Source organism: Pseudopipra pipra, chromosome 26 (assembly GCF_036250125.1).
Source record: "Pseudopipra pipra isolate bDixPip1 chromosome 26, bDixPip1.hap1, whole genome shotgun sequence".
Classification (NCBI taxonomy): domain Eukaryota; kingdom Metazoa; phylum Chordata; class Aves; order Passeriformes; family Pipridae; genus Pseudopipra; species Pseudopipra pipra.
The window spans coordinates 4,987,161-5,008,195 of record NC_087574.1 but is presented as its reverse complement, the minus strand read 5'-3'; the positions used below and the strand labels follow the sequence as shown (position 1 = coordinate 5,008,195).

The 21,035-nt window shown below is 46.2% G+C and overlaps 1 protein-coding gene and 2 long non-coding RNA genes across 14 annotated transcripts; 1 reads left to right on the top strand and 2 right to left on the bottom strand.

Moving 5' to 3' along the window:
* Positions 1 to 600: 600 nt before the first annotated feature.
* Positions 601 to 13,073, bottom strand: FBXO47 (F-box protein 47). 10 transcript variants are annotated; one of them, XM_064636861.1, is made up of 12 exons: positions 12,987 to 13,073; positions 10,788 to 11,131; positions 8,919 to 9,122; positions 8,064 to 8,234; positions 6,152 to 6,228; positions 5,372 to 5,449; positions 4,579 to 4,687; positions 3,747 to 3,923; positions 2,798 to 2,944; positions 2,194 to 2,336; positions 1,706 to 1,865; positions 601 to 998 (listed from the first exon to the last, which is right to left on the bottom strand). In XM_064636861.1, the coding sequence occupies exons 3-12, from the start codon at positions 9,094 to 9,096 to the stop codon at positions 880 to 882; spliced, it is 1,359 nt and encodes a 452-aa protein (XP_064492931.1). In that variant the 5' UTR covers positions 9,097 to 9,122; positions 10,788 to 11,131; positions 12,987 to 13,073; the 3' UTR covers positions 601 to 879. The 10 variants fall into 10 exon arrangements, with proteins under 10 accessions (XP_064492931.1, XP_064492935.1, XP_064492932.1 ...); XM_064636865.1 differs by having other exon boundaries at positions 10,788 to 10,911; positions 12,987 to 13,071; XM_064636862.1 differs by having other exon boundaries at positions 12,963 to 13,035.
* On the top strand, positions 13,031 to 20,247 carry LOC135403155 (uncharacterized). 3 transcript variants are annotated; one of them, XR_010425319.1, is made up of 5 exons: positions 13,031 to 13,405; positions 13,508 to 13,666; positions 16,927 to 17,099; positions 19,208 to 19,340; positions 20,011 to 20,247. It is a non-coding gene; the product is annotated as an uncharacterized LOC135403155 (long non-coding RNA). The 3 variants fall into 3 exon arrangements; XR_010425320.1 differs by having other exon boundaries at positions 13,047 to 13,405; positions 17,009 to 17,099; XR_010425318.1 differs by lacking the exon at positions 16,927 to 17,099 and having other exon boundaries at positions 13,067 to 13,405.
* LOC135403154 (uncharacterized) lies at positions 19,289 to 20,017 on the bottom strand. Its single transcript, XR_010425317.1, has 2 exons — positions 19,941 to 20,017; positions 19,289 to 19,814 (listed from the first exon to the last, which is right to left on the bottom strand). It is a non-coding gene; the product is annotated as an uncharacterized LOC135403154 (long non-coding RNA).
* Positions 20,248 to 21,035: the final 788 nt, after the last annotated feature.

The following is a 21,035-nucleotide window of genomic DNA, read 5'->3' as shown; positions in this document are numbered from 1 at the left end:
GAAACCTTCGGGAAGGGATTATCGGGGCGGAGAAAGCGGCTCTTTAATGACCTGAAGGAAACAGCCCCGTTGGAAACAGCCCCCGGACAGTAAGTGCTTTTTATTCCCATCACGTGCTTTTGTTTTGAAGGCAACAGAGCAGAAAATCCAACCCCTTTCTAAAGCAGGAAACATTTATACACTTAATGAACCAGTGACTTAATTTAATGTGCATTTAACGGGTGTCTTCAACTTGGCAAAGTCCTGTGGAGGCCAAAACACTTCAACAGTTGTTACCTGGGGCAAGGGGGAGGGATTTGAGAGTTCATTCTGCTTTATGAAAACCTGGCGGTTGAGGGGGAAAAAAAATGCCTTGCTTGGTCAAAGGACTTGAACTGCTTTCAGGAATCTGGCTGTGGCTGAGCATCCAAAGTCAGGGATAGTTCTGCCACAGAACCTCTGGGTCAGTGAGAGAGGCCCTGGCAAGCTGGAGAAATGTAGCTGTGCTCCTCTGACCCCATCCATCTCTTTCTCCTCGGGTTCCCGAGAGAAAACACATTTTAAAGAGCAACATGTTTTGGGTTCTGAACTAAGATAACATTCCTCAGTTGGTGTCTGAGAATGGAAACCATGTCATTTTTATTGTGTGTGCAGACATGCACAGTGGGAAAAGAATGAAGTTCGTGTTCCCAAGGGAGAGGCCTCAGGCTGCTTCCCTGGAGAAGCAGAGCTCAGGGAACCCCACGGTGGAGTCCCCAAAAGCTCCTGGAGCTCCTTCAGCTGGACTGACAGGGATGGTCCCAACTTCTGCCACTCCAGCTGGAATGGGAATCGAAGAAATAACTGGGCACTTCTTTGCAAATGTTCCAAACCAAACCCAGGAGCCAGAGTCTGCAGAGCTCAGGTGGTGTTGGGGCTGCTCCTCATGGCCAGGAACAGGATTTCCTTGTGGAAGTTTGCCTGGGCGTTCACCAGGTGGAACAAATTCAGGAAGGTGTTGTCCTCCTCATCGTGCCCCCCTGGCAGGGTAAAGGGAACCATGGAACATGGTCAGTGGAGCCAAACCAGTCAGTTAATCCCTCAGGGTGGGTGTCCCTTAGCAGAGTGAGGCAGCAGCTTCACCTCAGCTCTGTGCTGTGATTCATGATCCTGATGCCAGGACAGCTGGGAAGGGACACAGGAGACTCTCCCCAAAATTCCTTCCCCAGCCTGCCCAAAGGCAACAAGAACAACTGTGTGTTGGGACAAAAACCTGTCAGAGCTGAGCAGGAGGTTTGGGCACAGCCCAAGGGGACCTCAGGCCCAGGATGGGGTTTAAAACACTGTTGGTGGCACCACCCCTGGCACCAGGAATCCCTCAGCAGGAGAAACCTGTTAAAATGAAGGTTTCTGCCCAATTGTGGCACTTGATTGATTACTTGTGTTGCTCAGAGAAGCTGTGGCTGCCCCAGCCCTGGAAGTGTTCCAGGCCAGCTTGGAGCAACCTGGGCTAGTGGAAGGTGTCCCTCCCCATGGCAGGGGGTGGGACTGGAGGAGCTTTAAGGCCCTTCCAACCCAAACTGGTTGGGGATTCAATGCTTCTGTGGTTTTATGTCACCAAAACCCTTCAGGCTCTCCAGGATTACTCTGCCTGGTGAGGGAGGGAAGGGCAGAGAGTTCCTCCATGCCATGGTCAGCCCCAGCTCCTGATCCAAGAGCTGCTCCAGGCCCAGAGGGCGAGTCTTACCAGCCAGCACTGCCTGCAGCATGTCCATGAGCATGTGGGCAAAGGTGTTCTCCAGGCACTGCAGGAAGTTGTTTCTCTCCCAGGGAGTGCTGAAAACCCTGCAGACCTTCTGCATCATTTTCACCACCCAGTCCATGCAGTAAAGGTCCTTCTCACACACCTGAGGGACACGGGAAAGGTCAAATCTGAGCATTAAATGTTGATTCTGCAGCGGTTGTGCCACAGCCTGGAAAATTGGGGGGGTGTCAGGAGGGCACAGAGGTTGTTCTTCTGGGCATGAAGGGACCCCTCAGCCTTTTGCTGGTGGTATTTCCCCTCAAGGACGGGCTTGCCAGCTTCCAGGGATGTGCTGGACAAGGATCAGAAGGTGGGAGAGCACCCAGATTCTTGCTGGGCTTGCTCCTGGTGTGTGGGAGCAGAGGGGGAAACTTTTCAAGTCTGAGACAGCAAATTTGGGGGGTAGAGAGGCTCTGCTCAGCTGTACTCACCAAAGCCATGAAGACCATGAGCCTGGCCAGCTCCACAGCCCTGCCATTCACAGCCTTGCTGGCCATGAAGGTGAAGCAGATGTTGTTCCCACTGAGGAGGAGGAGCCGAGCGTTGTTCTCCATGAGCCATTCCTGGGGAACAACTTGGTGGTGGAAGAGAGAGAGAGGGGAGATTTTAGTCATCTTTGACCCAAAAGAGGAGCAGCAAAATCCCACAGGCAGTTCCTACCAGCTCCTCACTCTAATTGGTGATAAACTCCCCCCCAGCTGTCAGTGGAGCTGTTAACTGTGGCTTGGACAAACCCCGGGTTTTCAGCTTGGACAATTTTTCCTGAATGATTCGAGGCAAGGCTGGAGTTTTAAAGGTCTGTAGGGATTCTTAAATGATTTCCCCACAGGGAACAGGCAGCCTGAGTGTGACCCTGGGGTTCCCTCATCCCACCTCCTGCCTGCATTCCCGGGGTGAGGGCTTTTCCAGCCAGGCCAGAGCCACCACTGGGAGGGATTTCACAGCCTGTTTGCACCCAGGTGTCTGAAACACCCCCCGGGCTGGATTTGGAGGATACATAATCCTGTGGATTAATGACAGAGGCAAAAACCACACCTGACAGCTCATCCACGAGGCTGATAACATCATCTGCTGTCCACTCTCTGGCTTCTGTGTCATACAGCAGCTTAATTGCTTCAGCTAAACCCTTCAGACTGCTCTCATCTGTTGGTCCTTCTATCATTTTCTGCCACACCACGTGTCCTGAGGGAGACATTAATCACAACTGCCCCTAAGTGACATTTTTTTTTCCAACAAAGGGAGTTGCTGAACTGAGCAGGGGAATCCAGGCAACACAACTCAGGCTCTGTGACAGCCACCTTGTTGTCCCTCTGTCCCTTTTTAGCAGGGACAGTGGGAGTTGCAGCGTGAATCAGTTGTAAAGGGACCCAGGGTTAACAATTAAGGGAGGGAACACGTTTTCCCTCAGGGAAAGGGATGATGGTTTGAGGTGGGTTTGGGCTGCCTCTGCCCCAAGCAGGGGAGAAGAGGGGGACAGAGGTGTCATTTAATTCCTTCACTTGAATTTTAACTCAGAAATATATGTGTGTGTGTGTGTATGTATATATATATATATATATATAATTAATATATTTTATGTATGACAGTGATGTCTGGTTGAGCAGAACCTTTTTCCTTGGCAACACAATTGTTTCAATGGCTTCCCACTGCCAGAGGGAAGGGTTAGATGGGATATTGGGAAGAAATTCCTTCCCTGTGAGGGTGGGGAGGCCCTGGCACAGGTTGCCCAGAGAAGCTGTGGCTGCCCCATCCCTGGGAGTGTCCAAGGCCAGGTTGGAGCAACCTGGGATAGTGGAAGGTGTCCCTGGCCATGGCAGGGGGTGGGACTGGATGAGCTTTGAGGCCCCTTCCAACACAAACTATTCTTTGATTCTAATACACTTACATTTTATTCGCATAAAAAATTGGGTTTCAGCTGCATCCTGCAAGGGAATCTCCTTCTCAGGGCCCCAAACTCTGAACACTGAGCCCCCCAGCTCCTCACCATCCAGAGAGGACACGGGCCCAAAGATGATGTAGAGCAGCCGGGCCTGGTTCACGATGGGCCAGGGCTTCAAAATGCGGGTGAGCCAAAAGGCAAAGTCGCTCCTGTGGATCCAGTGGTTGAGCAGGACCCTCCTGCAGTACAGCCTGATCCTCAGCTCCAGCTTCCTGGCACTGCCTGGGGGAGAAGGGGGGGAGATGTGGCAAATCTGTGAAGCCTTGATCAATGCAAATGATCACTTTTTTAATAGGAAATCAAAGAGGGCAATAAATAGGGGCAGCAGGAGGAAGCTTGGCATGGCTGTGGTGGGTGAAGTGTTCCACAGAAATTCTCTGTTCTGTGCTGGGCAACGGGAGGGTTTCTGGAGAGGCCTGTGTGCCACCTCAGTGTTGGGGTTCAGAAATATTGAACCTCACTTTTTACTGCAGCATTTGATTCCCAAACTGGTTCCTTTCCCGTTGGTTTCACTGGTGGAGAGCGGGAAAGATTCGAATCCCTGCTTTTGCTGTCGATGTACAGACACACAACCTGTGCTTTGGGCTGGTGATGGAACAATTCAGGAAACCCCAAAGGCCTCTCAAGACAACTCTCCTCACTACAGGAGCACTTAGTTTTGGTTTTGGTGAAGAAAAAACTAGCTGTGCTCGTTGATGTGAAGGCCAAGAACCCACTTCAGGATGCCCTGAGAGCCAACAGAGGGTCAGGAACCGATTGGTGCCACAAGGCTGAGCTGAGCTAAACCCCTCTCAGTTCCAGGAATCAAGACCCATTTCCTGCTTTCCCTGTGCTGGCACATTTTGGTCCTTCAGGCCTCTTGGCTGCTCTGATTTACCTGCTCTGCTGCTGACAACTGTCTGCACTTTCCTGGCCAAACTGCTCAGCTCCCAGAGGAAGTTAAAGACCCGGTGGCACTCGAGTTCATCCCAGCCTGCTGTCAGGATCTGGAGGGGACAGAAGGAATGGGGTGAAAATAGTGGATTGAGCAGAGATTTAGATCCCAGTGCCAGTCCTCAGAGCAGAGAAACACAATCTGTGCTGCAGCTCCCCCTCCTCAGGTGCTGCACAGGTTGTGCTTCAGCCCAGTGACTCCCGGAATCAAAAGCTGCTCCAAGATTTTTGAACCTTGTGTGGGAATGTACACACAGGTATTTGCTCCAAAGACAAATGACCCCGCTCAAATAATCATCTGCTCTTCTTCAGATTTTAAATTTTAATATATATTTTTTTTTAAATTCATTTTAAGCTACCACAGGTGAACAGAACTGTTCTGGCCTGTGGTGTGTTGAGCCATTTCCTTCGAAACTAAAGCATCTCTGCTCCTGGATTGGGAATTCCTGCAATGAAATGCTGCCCTTCTCCCACGTCTCCTTAGACAATAAACTGCTAATCAAAATCCTGACTGGTTGGGACTGAAATCCAGGCCAAGGAATTCTCAAGAGTCAAATCAGCAGCTTTCACCACCAGAAAGGAAATTCAGAGAACTGTGTGAATAAATACCATCCCCCTACACCCCAAAACCAGCTTATGCTCTAAAAAATCTTGCAAAGCACAGATTGATTTAGAAAACTACCTTAATTTTCTTCTATGTTTGTGGTACTTGCCTTGTCTCCATAAGGATACTGTACCTGTAAAAACACCCCGTAGCACTTTAACCCCAGGCAGTGCAAAGGGCTGGCACAACCACTGAGCTTAAAACAGGAGACCTGCAAGTGCAAACACCAGGGATTTATCTTAACTGAATTTGTGACTGAAAATCCTCTGTGCTCCTCCTGTGCCTCAATACTGATCAGGGAGGTTCAGGAGGTTCCTTGTGGCAGAAGGAAACGAGTTATGGTTTAGCAACAAGCCAAAACTGTGCTCACAGGGGTGTGCAAAAGGTCTCTGGGAGGAGAAACCTCTGTTTTCAGGGGGTAAAATTTTTGTGAAGAGAATTCCCAGTGGTCCACAAACTGATGGAAAGGTGAGAACCACCGATGTTGGAATGTGAGGTGTGGGCAGAACAGCCTCGTGTGCAGCACACTGGCTTTTGCTGTTGTTGGTGTGAAGAGACTGATTTCAAACCAATACACTGATTTTTACATTAATACTGACCAGAGAGGTCCAGGAGATTCCTTGTGGTGGAAGGAAACGAGTTATGGTTTAGCAACAAGTCAAAACTGTGGTCACATGGGTGTGCAAAAGGCCTCTGGGAGGAGAAACCTTTGTTTTCAGGGAGTAAAATTCCCTGGCTTTTGCTGTTGTTAGCGCGAAGAGGCTGATTTCAAACCAACACACTGATTTTTGCAGGGGTGATAAACTCCAGCAAAGGGACTGCAAAATCCAGCAAGGGATTATCTTGCAGGGGTGGTGTTCTAAGGGCAAAGGAGAGTGAGAAACAGCAGTGGAGGGAAGGTGGAAGGACTTACTTCTGAGAGTACCTTGTGTACGTACTTCAGCCTGTCCCTGGTGGGCAGCAGCAACGTGCACCTCTTCAACAGCAGCCCTGGGACAGGGGGGGAAACAGGGGGTAAACTGTCACAGCAGCTTGTTTGTGGTGTTGTTTAAAGCCCCTGCTACTCCCAGTATTAAAACCACTGCACTGGGTTGGGAGTTACAGCTGCTCAAAGTGTTGGGAAGCAGCGTTGAGTTGTTGCCCCTCAGCCCCCAGGACCCTGTGGAACGCTGGATTTCCCCTCACAGCTCGGGAAGCTGAGCTTCCAAAGGTTGTTTTTCAGGAGAGCCACATGAAAAAAGCAAATATTCTGAGCTGTGTTGGTGTAGAACACTGCTAGGAGGGAAATCTGTTTTCCTGCCCAGGGTGTGTTTGGGATGGTGGAGCCTGGAGTGAGTTGTTGTGGGGAACAGCTGGTTGTGGAGCGGAATTTTTTCTGCACTCCTGGTGGAAACTGGGTGAACAGCTTCCACCAGGGTAAAAAATATATATATATTGGTTGTTAATTAGTCAAGGAATCCACAGAAAAGCATGTAGTTTTTTAGGGGGGGGAAGGATACTTTTCTCCTGAATTTTGCCTCCTGAAAATACACCATTTTTCCAAGGTTGGAAAGTGCTTCATGAATTTCCCGTGGTTCTGAGCTGGCCCCTTCCCTTCTTCAGAAGCAGTTCCTGCAGCACAGCCATCATTTATTCATCGGCCTCAGACGTGACCCAAAGCTCAGTCAAGTCGATTTTTTTCCCCTCCAAGGCCAGACTTTGGAGGGAATTCCCCAGGAGCAGCCGCTGGGATGACACAGCTGCACGTCAGGGTGTGAGGAGAAAACAGGCTCGAGCAAAAGGCACTTTTTTTTTTTTCCACTCCAGTTTTTCCTGCTGCAAAGCAAATATTGATTTTTGCACCTGACCTTAACAAAGCTGTTCCTGCTGGGACCCAGGTATGGCTGAGGATTTTATATTTTTAATATGTCAAGTTTCACTGCCAGAGCTGCTGCAGGGGTGGGTTCACACCTGCTTTTGAAGAAGGAGTTGCCATTTTGTGTGAGGTCACTACAAAGGCCAAACTAACTTTTTTTTTAAAAAAAATTATAAGTTTTCAGGCTTCCTTTTAAAAAGAAAGCCCTAAGATTGTTTTAAAAAGGCATTTTAAGATCCCCTGAAATCTCCATGGTTTGCTTGGAGGAGACTTCAGGTCTAAATGAGTTTAACAGCTTTCCTTTACCATGTATAATTTAACACCTTTAATGCCTTTGTTTAATGTCTTGAGTTCAAACCCTGTTTATAATTCTCCATCTAACCATGGCATCACTTGATTTCTCTGTCCAACACATTTCTGTATCAGACAGGGACCAGTAAATACGGATCAAATGCTGTTTTAATTTCATTTGCTCCTCTGACAGGACAGTGTGGAATGAATCAGGACCAGAGTGTTCTAAAAACCAGCAACAGTGTCACAAAGGGCAGCTGGTGCTGGTCCCTCCAGAATTAGGCTGTGGCTGCATTTCCCAGCCTGAGGAATGTGAGCTGCTCCAAAGGGATGCCCGGAGGAGGGGCTGAGCAGCCAAATTCCTTCGGCTGGCCGGGCCTGGGAGTCTCTTCCAGCGGCGGTGTCCAAACAAACTAAATCTGGAAACACCTCCAGCTGGGAGCTGCCCCTCTGCCGCCTCGCAGGGAGCCACAAACACACGGCAGGCAGGACAGACATCGGTTTTTTCCCGCAGCTAAGAGGCTTTGGAATGATTTCAGCAATCCCTCCCTCCAGCTCGTGGCGTTGCAGTGGGTTATTCGGCTCCGAGTTCAGAGGGAGCTGCACAAAAAGGGTTTGGGGGCCGCGTTTTATCGCTGCCTGAAGCAGAGGGAGGCTTTTCAGCGGGCTCTGCCCTCACCTAGGGATTTGTAGTGCTCCAGGATGGAGGCTCCCTCCCTCCTGCCGGGCAGCTCCAGGTTGTGGAAGTCCTGCAGGAGGAGCCGGCGGGTCCCTGCCGAGGTGGAGATGTAGTGAATCAGGTGCTGGCCGAGGCTTTTGGACACCATGCTCAGCGTGCTGATGTCCTTCACTGCAAAAGCAAAGCCCGGGACGCTCCTAAATCCTCAAATTCTGATCACGGGTCAAAAACTGCCCCCCCCCCTCTCCCCTTCAAAAACAAACCGAGGAGTGAGATGGATAACTAAAACACAAATTAATTGCTGTGGGTCTCCTCTGCCAGCAAGCTGTTGTAATTAGAGATGGAGACACCCAAGGAATATCTTTTTCTACACCTCGTGGGCAAAAGTCGCTTCAAATGCTTCATAATCGTAATTTAAATTTTGATTTATTTTTTTTTAAAAAGAAAGAATGACATGACAGCGTTTTGTTTTCAAAATGAAGGCTGAAACCTTATAATTCTTTTTTTTTTTTAAATAAGGTTTCAGCCTTCATTTTGAACACAAAACACCGAGATTGTTTTAAAAGGTGTTTTAAGACACCTCAGAACCTCCATGGGTTGCTTAGAGTGGGAGATGTTGGGTCTAAACAACTACAGCTTTTTCACAGGTTTTTTTCATAGGGAAAAGCTGAAAACTCAGAGAATGAGCCACATAAAATGACTTGAACCAGTTGAAAGCTAAAGGGTAAGCCACAAAAAAATGACTTTAACCAGCTAAAAGCTAGAATATTTAAAATAATAATGGCTTTATAAATGAAAAAAAAGCCATGGAAATTTTGAGATATTGGGGTCATACCCTTCTGATCAGGTTCTCACCTGAGAGATATTTCAGCACCATGTGGAAGATCTCTAAGGGCAGGGTTTGGAAGTGTCCCAGTGCTGACAGGGACTGGGAATCCGTGTCCAGGGTGTCCCAGCAGCCTCGGGAGCGGCGGCTCCGCCGGGGTTTGTGGCTGGGGATGGAATTGCAGCTGCTCCCTGCACTGCAGCTCATGGTCCTGCTGCTCCCATAAAGTTAACCTGGAGAGAGAAAAAAAAGATTAAAGTCTTATTTTTCAGAGGAGAAAACTACCCAAAAATCAGGCTGAGAGGAAATGACTCCGTTGGAGTGAAAATCTTGTGGGTGTGGAGGATAAATTGTTTGGATTTAGTGCAAGGGAAGCGACTTCATAAATGAGTTTTTTAGTGTGTAAATGATAAAATGTGTTCTAAGTGATCATTTGGTGTATTGAAAGGTATAAATAATTTTAAGGTCTGGGAGAATGGAGTATTCAGGGAGGAGGAGAAGATAAAAGCACAGGGACATATCGTGGAGTGGGACATGGAAAATGAGGAAAATGGTCCTAAAAAGGGAATTCCAGAGGAATTACACGTGATGGTACAAGCCACAGTAATTAACAACATTGTTTTAATTTGTTACACTAATTACTCAACAGGATGCTGAAGTTATAGGGCTGCTATTGAAATATCATGTTACTTGGTTCCTTTAAGGGATAATTACTTATATGTGTGCTTGTGTGTGACCACAAAAAAAAAAGACTGAAAGCAGCAAAGTGGTGCTTCAAACCTTTTTGTCCTGCAGCACTAAGCTGATACAGGGCCTAATTTAATGTAATGACTAAATGTGTGATAATAAAACTAAATTACACAGCATTGCTACGTGAAAAAACAAAAAATGCAGTGACTCAGCCTTTCCCAAAATCAGGAGGGGAAATGAAAATGAGCTTTAAACGATGGATAAATCGGATTATTTGATTTCCCTCCTGGGTTTTGGGTCTCTGGAACAGCTACACTTCCCACTGTCGGGCAACACTGGGAGCGAGGGACTCTCTGCCTCTGAAATTTTATTTTATAACTGAGATTTTTCACACTGTTCCTTGATTCCAGCAGCTGAGGCTTTTGGGGGAATTGCCAAGGAGTGCTGCAGCATAATTACACAGGAGCTGGCAGCAGGGGCTGGAACATCCCTGGAACCAGCCCAAAGCTGCAGGGCGACATCCCAGTCCCCCTGAGTGGGAAATTCTGGGGCAGAATAGACCTCATTGTTGGAGAGATTAAAAATTTACAAAATTACAGGCGACGAGCTCCAAACCACCCCTCCTGTTTATACAACAGACCCACGATATTCCAGGCAGGAAAAATTGCTACATCCACAATAGGAGCTCTGTTTGTGCTGGGAATGGGGCATTTTTATTAAAAGTGGGGCCGTGTGACTCCGGAGGGAGTTGGAATTGTGCATTTAAGGAAGTTTTACTTCGCTGGAAGCTGGTTTTGAATTTGGCTGAGGGGTATTTCACAAGGGCTCGGGGAGCAAACGGAGCTGCTGCTAAAATGAGTGTTTCTTTAGGATTTCACGAGAGAAAAATCGATTTAACACCTTTAAGAACGATTGAGAAACCGCTTGTGGGTAAAGTTATATGAAAAAAACGTTTATCTTCTGAAAGCAAAGAAAAAGTGAGGGATTTTATACACAGAAGGGTGGACTCAGGGTAATTTAAATTCCTTGAGTACAACATACAAAGCAGCTCATGTTTATAACAAGGCACCACTAAACTTGGCTAAATCTGGTGCATATTTCTCATCCGTGCTTTTAGAAATAAAGTTGCAATCCTATGATACTTTCTTTTCATCCCCCACTCTCCTTTCTGTGCTGTGGGGATTTATGGGATCTTTTTTTAAAAAAACTCTTACCTTGGGTCTGTGTTATGTGGAAGGAAACAATACTTTGCCACCAGTGAGGTTTTTTGGAAGTGTTTGTCCAATTCCAGCCTGTGTCTGTTCAATCTGATGGAAGTTAAACTGATTATCACTGTTTTAACGTAGAGCAGGGCTAGATAAAATTAATGTAAATCAAAATGGGTGCAAACAGCCAGTTTTAAAGCCTTTCCTGAAAGCTCCCACTCGCTTCCTCTCTTTGACTTGACGTGGTTTTCTTTATTTCTTAGGGAGTTCAGCCAGGGCTGGGCAATGGGCTGTGCATCTCCATCTGCTGCTGGGACACCGGTGTTTGGAGAACTGCTTAATCCACGCTGGAAATGGAGAGGCAAATGTTAAATATTTAACAAGCTCAACTCATAACATTAGCTAAGAAGGGTCATCCCATTTGCTGCTATAAACTAATTTGTTTACAGGGCAGAAAGCATCAACTTCCACCCCTGCTCCCCTTAAGCAGTCGCTAAACTCCTGCTAATGGATGCACTTTAGTGCTGATATTTCTCGGAGCCCTGTGTTAGCATTTGGCAAATATTTATTGCAGAAAGGGGTGTTTACTTTGGAGATTGCTTTGGGATGTTTCTGCTTCCCTTCCTCATCACTATGAGCATGAGCTCAGTCGCCTCCAATATTAAGCTCAGTTTTGATTTGGTTTTCCACGGTTTTCTCTTTGCCGTGTAAAAATAATAGAGAATAAAATAGAATAGAATAGAATAAAATAAAATAGAATAAAATAAAAATAAAATAGAATAGAATAAAATAAAATAATAAAATAAATAAAATAAAATAAAATAAAATAAATAAAATAAAATAAATAAAATAAAATAAAATAATAAAATAAAATAAAATAAAATAAAATAAAATAAAATAAATAAAATAAAATAAAATAAAATAAAATAAAATAAAATAAAATAATAACGACTTTAAAAGTGCAAGTTTAAGTGAGGGCTGACAGACCTCAGAGAACCGAGCACACCCATGGAATTACCTCAGTACTTGTTACCCCCCAAGCTACACTGAAAATTTACAAAAAACACACGGTTTTGTTTAGGATAAAGTCTCTGTGTCAGATTGGTGGTGAAAATCTGTTCCCCAAAGCACCTAAAATGTGAATAGAAAGCAGAGCTGAGGGGATTCTGGCCCTGCTGCTGGTGGTGGCTGGGTTGTGGTGTGAGGAGAAACACCAGAATCTGCTTCTTTTTCCCTCATTCCAGGCCGGATTTGCTCCCCAGGCCTCAATATTTTGTGGAAGGGGTAATATTTGGCCTTTTAGCTGCGTTTTTGGGTCAGATTGAGCCGGGGCTGTGACAGACCTTTAGGCCAAAGGATGGGCCAGGCTGTGCCCTCTGCCCACAGCCGGCCAAAATTCGGGGCCAGAGGGCTGAAATGGGGGACCTGCACCCCAAAACCTCCGTGGAGACACGGGAGGGGGTCTCGCAGCCGGTGGTACTCACGCAAAAACACTTTATCGGCCGTTTTTTACCTCAGGGAAACCCGCCCTCCACAAAGCCCCTCAGCCGGGCGGGCGCGGGGAGCTCTGAGGGGAACGCCGGGGGATGAGGGGGTGTGTGGGGAGCACCGAACCCCGTGTCCCCGTGGGGGGAAAAAAGAGCCCAGACCCCCATTTCTTAATTACTATCGTTAGTGAAAATCGAATTTTTAAAGCGTTATTTCAGTATCTGCTGGGGTTTAAAAGGGGGTCTGGGCGCAGCAGCGGCGGCAGGTGCGCACAGGCAGCGCAGCTGTGTTTGGGTACCTCACTCGGGAGCAGAAATGTTGGCAAACATTAGAAAAACCCAGCGTTTAAATTTCAGGACGTTGGTTGTCGGTTGGGCCGCAGGCACGTTGGAGGGGTGGAATCGCCACCAACAACAGCAGTGTGTCACTCCGGCAGTGTTTCCGCGGTGTTTTACTCCAGCGACGTTTCGTCAGTGTTATTATTAATAACTCCGCCCCGTTTTTACTCGAATTTAAGCGAATTTTGGGTCAGAACGACTTTCCCGCGCTTTCGCCCGCGGCGCGTTTCAGCGCGAGGGGGGGAGGGGGCGGAGCCCACGGGGTTTCCCGCCCTCGTTGTCTCCGCCCACCTCATGAATATTCAAATATGACCACGCCCCCTCCCGTAGCGTAAAGCGCGTCCCTCGTTACCAGGCGCCGCGTGGTCACGCCCACCTAATGAATAATTAATGAGGCGCTGGGAGCGCGGCTTTGGGGGGCGGCGGGATTTTGGGATGAGCTTTGGGATCCCTTCCAGAGCCTTCCGTGGTCCCGCGGCTCGGCCTGCGGAGCTGTTACAACGCCAAGTCGCGGCCTCTCGCGCGTTTCGCCCCGTGGAACGGTGTCGTTCCCTGTGGAATGGTGTCAACCCCCTTTGTGAGAGCTGCAAATCCCCAGCTCGCTACAGGCCGGTTTTAAAAATAACTGTTTCTCGTTATAAATTCTGCCCCCCCCCCGAAGTCGCTGGCTCTGAGTAACTATTTCTCTCGGGACAGCGACCGAACCTCCCGGGAGAGGTTTCCTCGCTGCTCCAAAGGCAGCTCCCATACGATGGCAGCAGAGGCCCGCAGCTGCTTTAAGGGAATTTTTGCCCGGTATTTTTATTTTTTTTTTTTCCCCCAGAAGACGCGTGTTTGTTTTGGTTTTGTTCCTGTTCTGATTTTTTTTTTTTTTTTATTTCTCTTTTTTTTTCTCAGGAACTCCATCAAAAGAAGAACTTTCCTCGGCAAAACCGAAGCAGAAAAAAACCTCAAAAAATCACCCTCATATGTAAGGATGTGGCATGGTCTGATTAATCACCAAGAGCTGGGTTGCCATGATGATGTAACCGTGACTGCAATATTTTGGCTGAAAAGGTAAATCAGGCAAATGTGCAAAAATCATGTGCTTTGGAGTTGAGCAGAATAAGCCAAGCAGAGCCTGCAGATGCCTCGTCCCTGTTTCTATTTCCACCCAGGACAGCAGGACCTGGCTGGATATCTCTCCAAGAAATAGCATCCTGCCTCCCTAAATCCTTCCCAAACGCTGCTGGGTGGAATCAGGGATCATTCTGTTCACCCCCCCCCCCCATCATTTTGCTGTTTGCACCTCTGTGTTGCACCACGAACAGAAAACAGATTCTCTCAGACCAGAAATAACCAGAAACAACCAGATCCCACTGGGGAAAAAAAAAAATATATAATTTGGGGGTGTATCTGGAGTATCCTGGGGCACCTTTTTGGAGCCTGAGAGTGGTTTAAGGACTTCCTGAGGCTGCATCCTGTGTTTAACAGGCAGAGCTGGACCTGCAGAAACACTGGAGTGATTGGGATAATTAATGGTAACGAGGGTGACACCGGGCTCGGGGATTTAATTGAGTCCAGGTAAAAGTATCACCCTGTGTTTGCTTTCAGTTGGCTGAGGGAGTCACTGATGGGGTTTATTTTTTCACCTGTAATCCAGTCAGTGTTTGTAAACTGGTTTGAGGTGACGGGATGAGGGGTAATAAGGGGAAAATTGAGTCGTCCCGAATTCCGTCCCAAATTCCCGGTGTTTCTGCTGGAGTGTTAACGGCTCATTCCCTGCATGGAGCAGCCCGGGAGGGTGGAAGGAGTGGGGTGGGACTTGGATGAGTTTTAAGGTCCCTTCCAGCCCAAACCACCCCGTGATTCCGTGAAGAAAAGCACCAAATGTGCTGGGAGTCAAAAGAAAACGAGGGAAAAATTGCCCCACTAGGACCAAAGAACAGCACCTAGCATGCTGTAAGCATGGGAAAATGGAAATAATAATAGTAATAATAATAATCTGCAGAAGAAAGACATAATTCCTCGAGTTTTGTGTCCCTTCACCTGCTGTCTTAGGCAGTAAAATTTCTTCTTCTTATCTCTTTAAATCAAATTTCCCCCCTTTTGCCAAATGTTTCCTCTCTCTCAAGTGTTATTAAGGAGCTGAGCTGCAGCCTTTCATTTTTTTTTCCTCTTGAAAAAAAGCAGTTTAAGGCTTGTTAGAAAATGATAAAAATATATGATTAATGGGATTGTTGACTCATCCAGCACAGGCTCTGCTGTGCCTGTGTGAGGATACACAGGGAATTAAGGCTCTGTTTCCTCTCATCCTGCCTAATGAATTCTCTGGATAAAAATCACCACGTCCTCCTTGGCTGGCATTTTTAAGGACTTCTGCCAGAGCAGGGCTGGTGGGTGGCAGAGGGATGAGAAGGGGCAGGGATGTGTGTATTCCCAGAATCCCAGCCCACAGGGGTTTGATCCTCTGAGGAGCTGATGAGAATTTGACACAAAGTCCCATCGTTTTATTGATGTTCTGCTGGTGGAGGAATTCCTCTGCAGCCGGAGGAATTAAAAAAAAAGTGGGGGAAAAGGGAAAAAAACCCCAGAGTTTCCAGATGGCCTCATTCCTCTCGGGATCATCGCTGGCTCTGTGGGGGCAGGAGTGGGTTTAATGTTGTTTTCTTGCCTCTCCCACCTCGTTTTGGACGGTGGTGGTGGCTGAGACAAACCAGCAGCGCTCTGTCCTTCCCCCCTGCCCCGCTTCCAAGGGTTTTAAAATGCTTGGAAGTGCATTAAAATGCTTGGAAGTGCATTAAAATGCTTGGAAGTGCATTAAATCCCGGAGCTGAGGGAAGGTGCCCTGGGGAGGGGGTGTGAGGCTTCCCCGGAACGCTGAGGCAGGAGGAGCTGAGGGACTCCTCCAAGGTCGTTTGGAAGATTCCAGAGGCAGAATCCCGAGTCCCAGCTCTTGCTTCCTGCCTTCAGGGGATGCTCCTAAACATTGGGATGGGGGGAATGCGAGAGTGAAAGAGGGAAGGCAGGGATGGGGTGGATGCAGAGGTGGAAGAAGGTGTGTCCTGGGTTTCTTGTTCATCCTTTACCTTCACGTCAAACTTGTTCCTCTGCAGTTGCCAAACCCTTCCTGAGGATCTGGCCTGGGTATTTTCCTGGCCTGCTCCTCCCATCTAAATATCCCATCTATTTTCCCTTATCTCCAGCTTTTCTCCATCTTCCCATCCTGCAGAAAAACAAGAGACCAGCCCCCCCCCCAAAAAAAAAAGCAGCTGATTGCTGAGGATTGCTGAGAATTCCTGAGCACCCCGTGAGCTCCCGTGGTCGGAGGAGGAGCCGAGGGAGCCTGGAGCTGGTGCTTTTCCCTTCTCCTGCTTTTTAAGATGCAAGGTTCAGCCCCAAACAGATGGGAGCCTGTCAGCACAACACAGGGATAATCACCAAAGAGCCATGGGAAGCTTGGGAAGCTGCTCTGCTTTGTCATCTGAGCAGTTCTGGGGGGCTGAGAACCCTGGGGGGGGGGCTGGTATCCCTTTGGAGGAACCCCAAGGAAAACCTTGGCTTGGTGGGGGCTGCAAATCCTCTCCAAAGCCACTTGTCCTGTCCAGGGAGGGAGAACGATCCAGCCTGGAAATCCCCTGGAAATGCGACAGCAAGGGATTCAATTAAATCTTAATTAACCTGACTGACGATCGCTTCGGGCTTCTGGTTGGGAATCACGGGATCAGGGAACTGCTAAAGTTGGGAAAGACCTTTGTGACCATCAGCTGAGCACCCCCAAAGTGTCCCAAAGTGCCACAGCCACAGGTTTTTTGGGCCCTTCCAGGGATGGGGGCTCCTCCCAACCCTTCCCAGGGAGGCAATCCCGTGTTCCTGATGCCAAATCTCATGGAATAGGCTGGTTTTTGAGGATCCAAACCCAAACTGGTGCCTCTGTTAGAGCTGTCAGACCCCTCCAGGCATCCCAATCCCAGAGCCTCATTTTTTTTATTTTTTTGGATTATCCCCACCTCCACCAGCTGGAAAACAGGGAAGGAAGGAGTTAAGAAACTCTCACCTCGGGGTCTGTTATTATTCCACGGGTCTGGAAAGTGGAGGAGTTAAAAAATCCCTCAGGAATCATGGAAATAACCCTCCAGGATGGCACCAGGGAGGTGCTTTCTGCAGCATGAAACCCACCATTATCCTTAAAAGAACAGCAAACCTGCTCTTTTCAAGTCCTCAAAAAAAGCAAATATAAAAGGCTTTTTTTTTTTTTCCCTTTTTTTCCCCCCCTCCCCACCTTTTATCCTGGAATTTTATCAGGGATGTGTTTTCTTTTTTTTTTTTTTTTGCAGGGGAAAAGGGGTTTTCTGTGTGTTCTGCTGGAGGTTTTGTCAGGGTTTTAAAAAAAGGTGACAAAATCAATTTTTATTCCAGTCGAGGAAGGGGGAACCAATGGAATTGGGCTCGGGAAAATTGCTGCCTGCCCTGACCTACTTGTTAAAAAGGAGAAAAAAAAAAATAAAAGGTAAGAAAAACAAGTGGAAAATGTTCACAATTGGCTTCTCAGGTTCTTCCTCAGCCCTTTTGTGAGGGGAAAATTGTGGGAGGAGATGGAGGTTGGTGCAGGATCCTCCCGTGGCAGCTGAATGAAGTGTGCAGGTGGTTCCTGCTCCCTTGGATCCAGCCTTTTTTTTTTTTGGGATTGTGCTGGTAATTATCCCCCGCCCTCTCATCTCTCACCTCTGCCTTTGGGGAGGGGGAAAAAAAAAAACAACACATCTTTTTGGGTGGATGAGGGGGTCAACACACAGGGAATTCCACCCCTTTCCCTGCCAGTATCTCCCAAAAATTCCTGATTTCTCCATGAGAAACAAACAAACAAAAAAACCCCTCAGCTTCTCCTTTCTAAGCGAGGCAATAAATCCATTTAACACCCGACCAGGGGAGGAACCAGGACCCAAATTCCTGCTCCCACTTTGTACCCAGAGCTTCCCAGCACTTGGAAAAACGCAGATCCAGAGCATCTATTTGAGGGGTTTTTTTTATTCCTCCACCCACGGGCCCTGCTGGAACAATCTGCTCCCTTCTTTGCTGTCACTGCCATTAATTATGGCTCAAAACGCTGCTTGGGACCCGAGGTTGCATTTGCAGAGCACAAATCCTTGTTTATTTGCATGGCTGAGGTATTTTTCCCCCTGTTTGTGGGCTGTTGTTTGGTTTGAGAACTGTTTGTTGGGAGCTATTTAATTTTTTTTCTTATGTGTGTATTATAAACTATTGCCTTATATATGTGTGTGTGGGTATAAATGGAACATATATCTATATATATATATTAAAAACCGGAATATATATATTAAAAATGGAATATATATATTAAAAATGGAATATATATATTAAAAAATGGAATTTATATAAAATGGAATTTATATAAAATGGAATATATATATATAATGGAATATATATATATAATGGAATATATATATAATGAAATATATATATATAATGGAATATATATATAATGAAATATATATATAATGGAATATATATATAATGAAATATATATATATAATGGAATATATATAATGGAATATATATAAATGGAATATAATATAATATATATATATAAATGGAATATACATATAAAAATGATCCCATTTTTATATATATATATAATATAATGGAATATATATATATAAATGAATATATATATATACTGGAATACATATATAAATGGAATATATAAATATATATGTGGAATATATATATATGTATAAATTGAGTATATGTAGAAATGGAATATATATAAATGTGGAAAATGGAATATATATGAAATGGACATTAAAAAATGGAACATATATAATAAACTGGAAAATAAAATTGAATAGGTATAAATGGAATATATATATATAAAAATGGAATATATATAAAAATGGAATATATATATAAATGGAATATATATTAAAATGGAATATATATATATATATAAAATGAAAAAAATATATAGTTTAATTATATATCTGCTAATACTCCACTCAGAGAAATGGAACAAGGCACCAGGACAGGAGAATTCTTTTATCATGATTAAATTAACTCCTGTTTGTATTGTGTTAACACAGTTTTTCCCAGCCTGGAAAAGGCTCCTGAGGAAGAGGGGGATGAACAGGCTGTGATGGGCTTGGGAAGGTGAAAGGGAAAAAATGGGAAGAAGTGGATATATTTTATATTTTCCTGATGGAAATAAATGGATACCTAAAGCAGCAAAGGAAGCCTGGGTGTGGAGGGGTCTCAGATAATGACTTTTAAAGTGCTTTCTGTATTTGAAATAATTGGGGGCTGGTGCAGAGATCAAACCTGAACACTGGGAGGAAGTGAAATGCTCCAAGGAAACTCCACTGGGCAAGATGAGAGGAAAAAAAAAAAGGAATCCTCCCAACAAGCCAAGCAGAATAAAGGAGAAGCAAATGATAGTCTTAATTCAGAGCTCAATTCCAGGAGCTGTGAGCCCTGGGAACTCCTCCTGCTAATGATGTGTCTGTGCTGAGACTGGGGGAAAAGTGCCTTAAAATAAAATAAATTAAAAAAAAATGGAAAAATAAAAAAAAAAAGAAGAAATCCCCATTTTTTTTTTTGTAGCATCAATTAAAAGACTCCGAGATGAAAAGAATTCCCACCCTGCTCCAGGGCTCCCGAGCACTAATCCTGCCAACCAAGCAGTCCAAAAGGAAGGAGGTTTTTATTTCATATCCAGACTCCTTATTCCATGCAGGTAAATCCATAGTAAATACATTGCAGTAAAAGACAGTTAAAGTGCCTTTAAAGTCCCTCAAAAAGAGTCCAAACTGTGCTGGAAATTCAAGTATGTGGAAAATAGGCCTTTAGTTATTAGGAGAATATTTTTTATTATTTTTTTTTTAAATGGTGGAGGGTGGAGGCGGGGGGTGTCAAGCCCCAGATTTTTGTGGGAGTGGAACCAAATCCCAGGTCTGGTGTCCTCCCAGCTGCTGAGAACAGTCCAAGGAGCAGAAAGGGATGGAATTGTCCCCCTGGGACAGGGACCTGCCCCAAGGACACGCTCAGCAGGGGCCAAAAACGAGGAGATTTTGGGGTTGCATCCCTTTTTTTTTACCCCTCTGAGCCCGGCTGGGGGTCCCCAACCCCTCTGTGGTGACACAACAGAAGGTCACAATACCCACAGACACCAAAAGGAGCCCGGAATCCACCGGGATCCAGAGGGAAAAACCTCAGGATGAGGGGCGAGAAAAGCAAAATCAAGCTGGTTCCACTGGAATCCAGAGGGAAAAACCTCAGGATGAGGGGCAAGAAAAGCAAAATCAAGCTGGTTCCACCGGAATCCAGAGGGAAAAACCTCGGGATGGGGGCGAGAAAAGCCAAATCAAGGTGGTTTTTTGGTGTCATCCCCACGTTCTTCGCTCCAGGAAGAGACTCCAAGGTCAACTCGGAGCCGGAGTTCAGGGACCAGGAAGGAGGGTTGGCCCTGATGGGTCTGACCTGGGGCATCCAAACTCTCCTCTTGGCAGCACTTGGGGGATGGAAAAGCCATTTTTCTCTTCCTTCCAGGCGCTGGCAACGTTCCCCATTTCCAGAGGTTTTTTTTTTACGGGCTTCTCTTCCGCTGCTGCGGGGAATATTCAGGACATCCTGGGGAATATTCAGGACATCCCGCTGCCCTGGAGGTGGAATTCCAGCACCCCCAGGGAAAAAGGCAGGGCAGAGCATTCCTGGTTTCCCTCCTCTGGATGCAGCATCCCCAGGAGATGCCAGTTGGGAGCCAAACCTTCAGCTCGGAGCCGACCGCGGGCAATAAATTTTCCATTTAGGAGCTCTCGGAGAGCTGATGGATTGGAGCTGTTAAAGCCCCAAAACCTGAGCAATTCCCCTGGAGAAGGAAAACCAAACACCTGGAGCACAGCTATGGTTTGGTTCTTTCCTTAAAGGAAAAAAAAAAAATCAAAATAATTTAAAAATAAAGAGCTTTTTTTCACCCCAGGCACTCAGGACTTGGCATCTCCCCGAAGTTCAGGTGTTCCACAGATCCCAGTTCAGCCATTCCTGGGTTATGGCACTTGGAAGGTGTTATTTTTCCACCTGAATCCTTCCTTAATCTTCATATTTCCTCCTGAATCCTCCCAGGATCCTTTTCTGTAGTGATTTATACAAATGCACACTACTTAGAAAGCCTGTTTTCCTCTAAATTCGCAGCATTTCAGAATTCTTGGATCCCTCCCAGCATTTCTAGGGCTTGCAGGGGAAGAGGAAGAACCAAAATCTTGCTGTTACCATTCCTGTTCAGAAAAACAGCAAAACCAAGGCCTAAAACTACTCCAATTAACAGTTTAAATGTAACTATTTGGAAAAACAAAACAAAAAAAAAGTTAAATCCAGAGAAAATTCTCTTTTGAAAGGAGATCAGATTTGGGGTAAAAACTGGGTGACAGAATCA

Coding starts and splice junctions, on each gene's coding strand:
- FBXO47 (XM_064636861.1), bottom strand. CDS start 9,096: ATGAGCTGCAGTGCAGGGAGCAGCTGCAATTCCATCCCCAGCCACAAA. Junction 8,235..8,918: donor GGTGCTGAAATATCTCTCAG/GTGAGAACCTGA, acceptor TTGCTTTTGCAG/TGAAGGACATCAGCACGCTG. Junction 2,337..2,797: donor CCTCGTGGATGAGCTGTCAG/GTGTGGTTTTTG, acceptor TCCACCACCAAG/TTGTTCCCCAGGAATGGCTC.